Source organism: Brassica oleracea, chromosome C9 (genome assembly GCF_000695525.1).
Source record: "Brassica oleracea var. oleracea cultivar TO1000 chromosome C9, BOL, whole genome shotgun sequence".
NCBI classification, from domain to species: Eukaryota; Viridiplantae; Streptophyta; class Magnoliopsida; order Brassicales; family Brassicaceae; genus Brassica; species Brassica oleracea.
This window is the reverse complement of record NC_027756.1, coordinates 30,006,290-30,016,480: the sequence shown is the minus strand read 5'-3', so window position 1 is coordinate 30,016,480 and position 10,191 is coordinate 30,006,290. Positions and strand designations below refer to the sequence as shown.

The 10,191-nt window shown below is 44.8% G+C and overlaps 1 protein-coding gene and 1 pseudogene across 1 annotated transcript in view; both read left to right on the top strand.

Moving 5' to 3' along the window:
• LOC106314761 overlaps positions 1-4,771 on the top strand; it is a 7,955-nt gene extending 3,184 nt beyond the window's left edge. The window contains exon 2 of the mRNA XM_013752589.1: positions 4,344-4,771. Within this exon, the coding sequence (XP_013608043.1) occupies positions 4,344-4,771 (428 nt within the window). The remainder of the gene's footprint in view (positions 1-4,343) is intronic.
• A 2,053-nt stretch (positions 4,772-6,824) lies between these two features.
• On the top strand, positions 6,825-9,977 carry LOC106314760 (annotated as a pseudogene).
• The last annotated feature ends 214 nt before the right edge of the window (positions 9,978-10,191 follow it).

Below are 10,191 nucleotides of genomic sequence, written 5' to 3'. Positions count from 1 at the left end.
TTTCGTAAAACTAAAGTTGGCAACATTTGACAACCTTCGAAAATCTAACAACAATAGAAAAAGAATCTCGGAAAAGGAAAGAGATGGAGCGAAATCCGAGAATCAAAATTCGCCCATCCACCTCCCTCCACGGTCTCACCATCCTTCCTCTCACGACTCGATCTGTCGCCAAAATCTCATCACCTAGCAAGTCTTCCTTGGCACCTCTTGATCATCCCTAGCTATTCCTAAACGCAAAAAATCACGAGATGCTCATTCATTTTCGTAAATGCAATGATACTAAGATTGAAACATGGAACATGAAAACCGCAAATACTGGCAGCAGCCTCAACACGGCCAGGAAAGTAGAGTAGTCCAGGAAGAATCAATATTCTTGCTATTCGAAATGGGCCGACAGACACGAAAAGAGTAAGGGAAAATGAGCAAGCAAAACGGAGAAGAGGCTAACCCGAATCTTCGAGAGAACTAAGGTATTTCCGACTTGAAATCAGGCTTGGAATTTTCGTAGGAAATTACTAAGAAATAGAAACGCCTTTGAGACTGCCGTAGAACTTTAAGGAACTTAAAACCTAGGTGGATAGTCTAGCGAATTGTTCCATGACTGTTCAGGCAGATCTTGCAAACCGTTCTAAACTCTCTGAAAATCGAGAAACGATCGCCACGCATATTCAGATCACTTCCTAAAAAAAGAAAGAACTAAAGCCGATTTTCTTAAAACAGATTTGTTTCAACCGATTTTCTTAAAGCCGACATATCCCAAGTCGTCAACATCCAATTCACAGTCCCAGCGTCGTCTTTAAATTGACCAAGACTGTCGATCATTCCAATCCTCGGAAGAAGAAACGTACAAAACTCTTCAAAGTATCGGTTCAACCATTTTCTTTCGTAAAAAAGGGGGGGCGGAGTAGGTACATATACTATACTTGTATAAAAATTTTGCCTTGTCATCAAGAAAACACTTTCGTCAAAGCAAACTCTCGCAACAATAGGCAATACGATGCCTCCATAAATCGTCCCAAAAAAGCAAACGACAATCTAAAATTCGTCTAAACGCTAGCAACATATCCAGACGATCATGAACATATCTCAAAAGACTATACAACATTTCTTGTCGCAATCATGCGTATAGAAAACATGCACCAATATCAAACTGAAACTCGACGATTAGCCAAAGTCTTGAAGCCCTTTCCAGCTTTATAAAGCCATTTTTGTATTAAAATTTCTACAAGAAATCTTCAAGCACCAAAGCATTTCTTTCAGTTTCCGTTGAACCAAGTAAGTCATGGAAAAGCATCGTGAACATTTGTGACGAAGAAAACTCAAGAATAAATGTAGCATTGAGCACATTAAAGGGAACACTTTCTTCCCGATCGTTGGCTAGATCTACCTCTGGTTGACCAATTCGTTCCAGAAATGGATGTGTCATGAGAATCCTCTAAAAAAAACCAATGAAAAACGTTCTGCGACTAGATCGTAGTGAAACAAACTTCGGTAACACTCCTTGAGTAACTCCAAGCAACTTTCACCTAAGATCGAAATCACAGCAGAAACAACGCTACTTTGACATGTGTATACATATCACCGATTTACAATCTTCGTAAAACCGGTCCCCATTACTTACACGAAAAATCCTTCGTACAATCAGACCAAGTCTTACGAAGAAACTTTTGAAAGTAAACATAACTGGTTTTATGAAGAAGTATATTTTGTATAGCAAACACAAAGCTGTAAAATCTTACTTTGGATGACCAATCTAAAGAGAGATCTCTTCGCATTACGATTTAATAGATCTCATATTTTAGCCATGCGGCTCACTGGCTTCTGCGTTTCGTTCCCCTCGGTCACATCCGAGCAGGCAATCGTCCCGCAACTGACTCTGCACTGGTTCTGTATAAAACCTGTTAGGCTACGTCTTCCTCAGACAAAAACGAATCAATTTTCATAAGACTATAGGTAACATTATACGAAACATTCATCGTATAACTGAAACCTAAAGCATAGAATTGTTTCTATGACTATCAGCCATCTTAACACGGATAACTCTAGCAAACCTGGCCTATCAATCTCGACAAGCGCTCTTTGGCCCTCGGTCAATTACGCCTTCCAATAAAGGTCCAAACAAGAATTTGCCATCCCCTTTAAGGACAATCGTAAACTAACATGACCTTAACTGTTAAAGTACCATGGTCTAATCCTTGACCTACAACATCCTTGGCTATCTGAGTGAACACATCCTTCACGCCAAGCCAAACTATTTGAGAAACCATCGCTCCATCACTTAACGGCTAAACCTAAACGACAATCTACGATTTGTCTAAAAACGTCGTGTGACTATTAAGAGAATAATTATCGTATAGCCTAGAGTCGGAAACCATATGATAAATTCTTCGTAATGAAACTCAGTCCTAACAACCAAACGGTTAACGGAAAACCAAAACATGTCGACAATCGACCAAGTTCGATACATTCTACAATTCACTTTAAGCCCGCTATGTTTTACCCATAATACGCGGCATGTAAGGAAAAATTCGTAACAAAGCTTCTAGAGCTATACGAAACATCCCCTCAAAAATGCACGAAATAGATCTCGGAAGGCCAACACTTCACAAAGCACTATGAAGGAAAACGCTTCTTTTCATGGACAAATTTACGCGACCCCTCAGTCCTAATTGCTCGATCGCAAATCAAATTATTAGCATCCAAATAGGAACAATAATTTTGGCTGTGAACATCTGTAGACAAACTAGAATGTTTCTCAAACGCAGGGCTAAGACTAGACCCTTGCAATATCGCGAAACATCTTCAAGCCCGCGAACATTTCAAGCACAAAACGCGGCATACGAAAGAAAAAATCAATCTTCAGCATTGCGAAACGTCGCAGACGCCCGAAGAACCATTTTTTGACAAAATTACCTTCCTCGATAAAGGCACCTTCTTGGAAAACCAAACATTCATACATACTAACATCTTCTCAAACTCGTATTCTTCGCGAAGACTCAAAAACGGGAATATCTACCAATCAGTTTGTTGCTGCTCACAACAAACTCTTAACGCCCTAAACAGACTTAGCCATCTCGCAGAGATAGCTCTCGTACACCCGACACAAGGGTAATAGCGCTATATATAAAAAATCCGAAATTTTGGTCAGCACTTTCGGGAGACTTAAAAATTGTCCTCGAAGAGATGCTCGATTCCTACCATACAAGTCATGTAAGCCGAGAACATATCACGGACCTTAAAGCGGGATGGAATCAGTTCGAAAACGATACGGGAAACGTAAGTTGAAGTAGTCATCGCACCCCTTAAAGCCGTGATTAGACCTAGGTCTTTCCTAAAACCCAGCACACTGGTCTGTATCATCTCTAGGCATAGTATGAAACACCCATATACGAGATCCCAAAATTTGTCTCTTGGCCAATATTCGAGCGTTTTCTAAAATTCTGCAAGTTTACACACTGCAGAAACCTCTCGAAACAGATCACGCATATAGCAGTTCACACAAAGTTAGATTACGAGATGACAACTCGTAGTTTTCCCTCTACACCCATATAAAATTCCATCAGCAGCAACATGTCTGATAACCTCTACATATAAAGTAGACCGTAAAGATCTCGCTGGAAAACATGTCATAAGAACCTTAACTTCAAGACGAACTACGAAAGGCTTGATCCCTTCAACATGGGTACGTAGGCAGCCGTCATAAGGCGCAGCCCCAATCTTATCGCGTTCCACTCTTAGAAGTGCGAGAAGACCACTTACCACAGACCCTTTCAACCATTAATTCCACCTAACTTACCTAACTTGCCTAACTTGCCAAGCTAGAAGCTCATGGTTCTAACGAGCTGGGGGGCTAACTGTTGGGGTCAAAATCGGTCACGACGGAATCAATGTCTGAAAGTCCCCGAAAAATATTTGTGGGGGTCAAAACGGACACGACGAAGTTAACATCCAAATATCCGTAAAAATCAGCATGAACGTTTTTTCGAAACGTATTCTTCATAAAGATTACTTTTACGAAGAATCTTGCAGTGAAATATTGCATTAATCTTGGTTCATTCATCGAACCTAAACACTCGAAGCCCAACAACACGTTCATGGAACATCGGAAAAGGATCCAAACAATGTCGCCACGTAGCGACCGACCCGCGAACGAGCCGGTCGCTACGTAGCGACCGACCAAGCCATCCGGTCGGTCGCTGCCGCGAACGAGTCGGTCGCTACGAGTTGGTCGCTGCCACCTCCAAACCACAGTGCTCCGCCTTCTTACCCCTGGCCTCGTGCGGACAAAGAGGGTCAGCTAATCAATCTCGACAACCCAATGCTCCTCGACTTCAACTGTGAAGGATGGGATGAGGAATCTGCGACAAGGTACAACACGCTCCTCAACACCGAGATCCTGCCCACTCGCTTCGGTCACGCGGACACCCTTGCGGCCCTTGGACTCGACACCGACGTGTTTGAAACACTCCAGGCCATGGGGATTGCTCCCCTCTGCTACCAAACACACGAGCTCTACCCAGATCTAGTCCGACAAGTGCTCGCTACAGCTCACATCAGGTACGAGAACCCTTCCGCGCCTACCTACTTGAACTGCTCCTTCTCATTCATGGTCGACATGAAGTTCTGCTCCCTCTCGCTTGACAAGCTCAACGAGATTTATGAGACTCCGGACAAGCGTAGGGAGGTAGCAGTGAAGAATAAGTTCGCACCATCAAACCCATTGTTGGGGTCAAAAACGGTTACGACGAAGTTAGTATTCAAATGTACATAAAAAATAAGAAAGAAGGTTTTTACGAAAAAATAAATCTTCAAAAAAGATTTATTTTTACAAAGAATCTTGCGGAGAAAACACGTTCACGAAACGTCGGAGAAACACTCAAACAAGGTCGCCGTGTAGCAACCAGCCCGCGCACAAGCTGGTCGCTACGTAGCGACCGAGCTCAGGCCAAACGGCTCGCTCGCTATGTAGCGACCGAGCTCTCACTGAAGCTCGGACGCTACGTAGCGACCGAGCACGTACACGTCTCGGTCGCTATGTAGCAACCGAGCTCTCACCGAATCTCTGTCGCTACATAGCGACCGAGCACGTACACGGCTAGGTCGCTACGTAGCGACTGGGCTCTCACCGAACCTCGGTCGCTACATAGAGACCGAGCGCGAGCGACCGAGCTCTCTTAGAACGTCGATACGACACGAATCCGTGCATTCTCGTCTACTCTTTAATGCTATCTTCGGAAAACCGTTGCTAAACCATTTCATGTTTTTCGTCACTCGGAGTCATCAACCAAACTTTACGATAATAACCGCGGGAAGTTTGTTTTTATCGAGGAAGCCGTAATAAAGCGTTTCGAGTCAAAGACGGCCCAAGGAAGGCCTAAAACGTAGCTCGAAGCCCACTTACGATTTCTTAACCAAAAGCCCATAAGCCGTATGGCGGTTTATGCTTGGCCCATAAGAAAAGGATAAATGTCAAGTTGCCGCGGCTAAATCTGAAGTTCCGAAGATAATCACGAAGATCGGGAAAACGGAATATCTCCATTATTAAGCTACGACGGCTTAAGGGCAGAAGGAGAAAAGCGTAAACCGACCTAGGAGCGAGTATATAAGGAGTCCTAGGCGAGAGGCAGAAGGAGAGAACTTTTACACAGCAAACTTAGCACTTAGAGCATTTAGGCAACTTTCCGTTTTTGTTATTTGGAGCTGTGACTCAACTAGGTTTTGCAGTCTTAGGTTGTTAGAACTAGGGATCTCGCCGACAGCTCTCATAGCCGAGGCTTCTACCTTGTTGTAACGCTCATACGCGAATTCGGAATAAGACACCTTTTGCTCTTTTTACGATTTCTTATTTTATTATTATTCCCATTTCGTGTTCTGATTGCTTGGTGTGTGGTATTACCAGACATCCGGGACCTCTGGAAAACTAGGGTTCTACTACTTTCCTAATTTAAACGGAAATCGACAGTACGAATTTTGGTTCCCACAGTTTGGCGCTAGAAGGAGGGGGGACACGGATCAATCTAACCCGCAAAAACCACTCAACAATCAGAAACGATATGCGAAACTCGATCAGCGGGTATGTAATCTCATTCAAGGGGGGAGAGACGGCCGACCAGGCCAAACCTCGCAACGATCTGCTTGTTATCGAGTTAACGATTCGTGACATCGATGTCGCTAGGGTGTTGATCGATACTGGAAGTTTGGTTGATATCATCTTTAAAGATACTCTCAAGAAAATGAAGATCGATCCATCCAAAATCGTGGAAAATCCTAGCCCACTAGTGGGGCTCTCTGGAGAAGCCACTATAGCTTTCGGATCGATTTTTCTCGCGGTCAAAGCTGGGACCATGACGAAAGTCACAGAGTTTTTAATCGTAGATCGCCCACGTCTTATAAAGTTATCATGGGTTCGCCGTGGTTGAATTCCATGCGCGCGATCCCGTCAACATACCACCTTTGCCTCAAATTCCCAACTCCGAAAGGAATCGAGGTAATATGGGGAAATCCGAGAGTATCGCGGGTGTGTTTCGCCGCGGAACTAAAACAAAAAAGGCCAGGCCTCGAGACCATTCCTAAAAAAATAAAGAAAACGGCCTCTGACGAAAACACCCGAAGCCGAGATTCGGTGGAACTCTTCTGGCAATCCCGGATTATTGTGACCCTGGAAGAAAAACGCGAACAACCTGCGAACCCAACGTGACGGTACGTCTCGACGAAGCGTTCCCAGAACGATGTGTCGAGGTCGGAGCCAATTTCTGCGAGCCTTTACGGAACTCATAACCTGTCTGAAAAAGAACCTTAACACTTTTGCGTGGGCTGCGGAGTATATGTCAGGGATTGACAATAACATAACATGTCACGAACTGAATATCGATCCGACTTTCAAACCAATCAAGCAAAAGAGACGTAAGCTAGGACCCAAGCGCGCTTCTGCAGTAAACGACGAGGTCAAAAAGCTGCTCAAAGTTGGATCGATAACAGAAGTAAGATACCCAGACTGGCTCACCAACCCCGTAGGTGTCAAAAAGAAAAACGGGAAGTGGCGAGTCTGCATGGATTTCACTGACCTTAACAAAGCATGTCCGAAGGATAGTTTTCCCTTACCGCATATTGATCGACTGGTCAAAGCAACAGCGGGAAATGAACTCATATCCTTCATGGATGCCTTCTCAGGTTACAATCAAATTATGATGAATCCCGACGATCGCGAGAAAACTGCATTCATTACCGATCGCGGAACATACTGCTACAAGGTAATGCCCTTCGGCCTCAAAAACGCCGGTGCAACATACCAACGACTCGTGAACCGGATGTTCTCCAAACAACTCGGTAAAAAAATGGAGGTCTATATCGACGACATGCTCGTCAAATCCCTCCAGGCAAGAGATCACATATCTCATCTTGAGGAATATTTCGCACAACTAAATTCCCATAACATGAAGCAACCAGGCAAAATGCAGATTCACCGTAGCAGCAGGAGAATTCCTCGGATACCTAGTGACATACCGCGGTATCGAAGCTAATCCAAAACAGATCAATGCATTGATCGAGATGGCTTCGCCCAAGAATAAACGGGAAGTCCAGAGATTGACTGGTAGAGTCACAACACTTAACCGGTTCATCTCACGGTCGACAGACAAGTGCTTAGCTTTCTACGATATCCTGCGGGGGAATAAAAAATTCGAATGGTCAGAAGAGTGCGAAAACGCTTTTCAACAGCTGAAGCAATACTTGGCCACTCCTCCAGTTCTCGCAAAACCTGTCGAAGGAGAACCCTTGTTCTTATATTTCGCAGTATCAGCAACAGCTGTGAACAGCGTCCTGATCAGGGAAGAGCGCGGCGAACAGAAACCCATTTTTTATATAAGCAAAACCTTGCTGGATGCTGAGTCAAGGTATCAGTTGATGGAAAAACTAGCATACGCAGTCATAACATCGGCGAGAAAGATAAGACCATATTTCCAATCACACACAATCGTCATCCTCACGACTTTCCCCCTACGGACGATTCTGCACAGCCCTAGTCAGTCGGGCCGACTAGCCAAATGGGAAGTCGAGTTGAGTGAGTACGATATCGAATATCGACGGAGAACAAGTGCGAAATCCCAGGTACTCGCAGATTTCTTAGTCGAACTACCAACGGGGACCGTGACCAACAAGGAACCAAATTCGACCTGGCTTCTTCACGTCTACGGATCCTCTTCTAAGCAAGGATCGGGCATCGGAATCCGCCTCACTTCACCAACCAGTGAAAGCCTAGAACAATCGTTCAGATTGGAGTACGAAGCACTCATTGCAGGGCTACGTTTAGCTCACGGATTGAAGATACGAAGCATTCATTGCAGGGCTACGTTTAGCTCACGGATTGAAGATACGTAACATTTATGCCTACTGTGATTCTCAGCTAGTCGCAAGTCAATACAGCGGAGAATACGAAGCAAGGGACGAAAGAATGGATGCGTACCTCAAACTGGTCCAGAACCTAGCCCAAGAATTTGACTGTTTCGCTCTTACGCGAATCCCTCATTCCGAGAACGTCCAAGCTGATGCTCTCGCAGCCCTAGCATCGAGTTCCGACCCAGGTTTTAAAAGAGTGATTCCGGTTGAATTCATCGAACATCCGAGTATTGGACCACCAAACGTCATCAACCTCATCGGGGATCAAGACGACGATGTAGAAGAGGTCGCAAGATAGCCGGAGGAGAAATCGGAACAATCCGACTACGTCTACAATACGCCATGGCTGGAAACGATTCGAGCCTACATCACCGACAGAAAGTTACCTCCCGAAAAATGGGTGGCCCGTAAAATCTGAACGCAGTCAGCGCGTTACGTAATGGTCGACGGTGAAATTTACAAATGGAAACTTTCCGGACCACTCATGACGTGTTTGGAAGGAGAAAAAGCGAGAAAAGTCATGGAAGAGGTCCATTCTGGGTCCTGCAGAAACCATTCCGGTGGAAGGTCGCTAGCAGTGAAAATCAAACGCCACGGATACTACTGGCCAACGATGATCGGAGATTGCGAGAAATTTGCACGAAAGTGCGAAAAATGCTAAAGGCATGCTCCGACCTTCCGGCAACCAGCAGAAGTTCTTTCTTCCATCACGTCGCCGTATCCTTTCATGCGCTGGGCCATGGACATCGTTGAACCCCCCTTCACAATTCAAAGCAAAAGCGTTTCCTCTTAGTCCTCACCGATTTCTTCTCAAATTGGGTAGAGGCAGACTCATACGCAAGTATAAAAGATGTCCAAGTTGAAAATTTCGTATGGAAAAACATTATTTGTAGACATGGAATTCCTTACGAAAAAGTAACTGATAACGGATCTCAGTTCATCTCCACCCGATTCGAAGCGTTTTGTGAAAAATGGAAGATACGACTAACCAAGTCGACTTCCAGATACCCACAATGCAACGGACAAGCAGAGACGATCAATAACACCATTCTAGACGGATTTAAGAAACGTCTAGACGCTAAAAAAGGCAGGTGGACAGACGAACTCGAGGGAGTCCTCTGGTCACATCGCACGACCCCAAGACGAGCAACGGGAGAAATACCTTTCGCCCTCGTATACGGGACAGAATGCATAATTCCCACAAAAGTTGAGTTTTCTGGCGTTCGAAGGAGATTACTGCCTGAACGGGAAGAACTCAATAACGCCATGCTCCTAGACGATCTTGACTTGGTCAACGAACGCCGGGACTGAGCACTCGTCCGAATGCAGAATTACCAACACGCAGCCGCGAAATATTATAATTCAACGTACGGAATCGCAGATTCAACGAAGGAGAGTTTGTTCTTCGCAAAGTCTTCCAAAACACCGCTGAGCAAAACGCGGAAAAACTTGGAACAAACTGGGAAGGACCCTACAAGATCATAAAGGTCGTTCGACAAGGTTCATACGAGATAGCCAACATGCAAGGCGTAAAAATCCCGAGAACTTGGAACGCAATGCATCTCAAAAAATCCTATCACTAAACAAACCACTTCGCACCTACCGAACTACGGGACGGCTTGATCTCCATAAGGAGTACGGAGGCAATTTGTCGAAAGACGAATTCAGCTGTCCCCCCTCTCTAAAAGGGGGGGGGAGTGGGTTCGTATAATCGCATACTCCCAAGTTCAAAATATCCGACCGCGCCCTCGATTTTACATCTTCGTCCAACAAATTATATCCAAGTCCCGAAAAAAA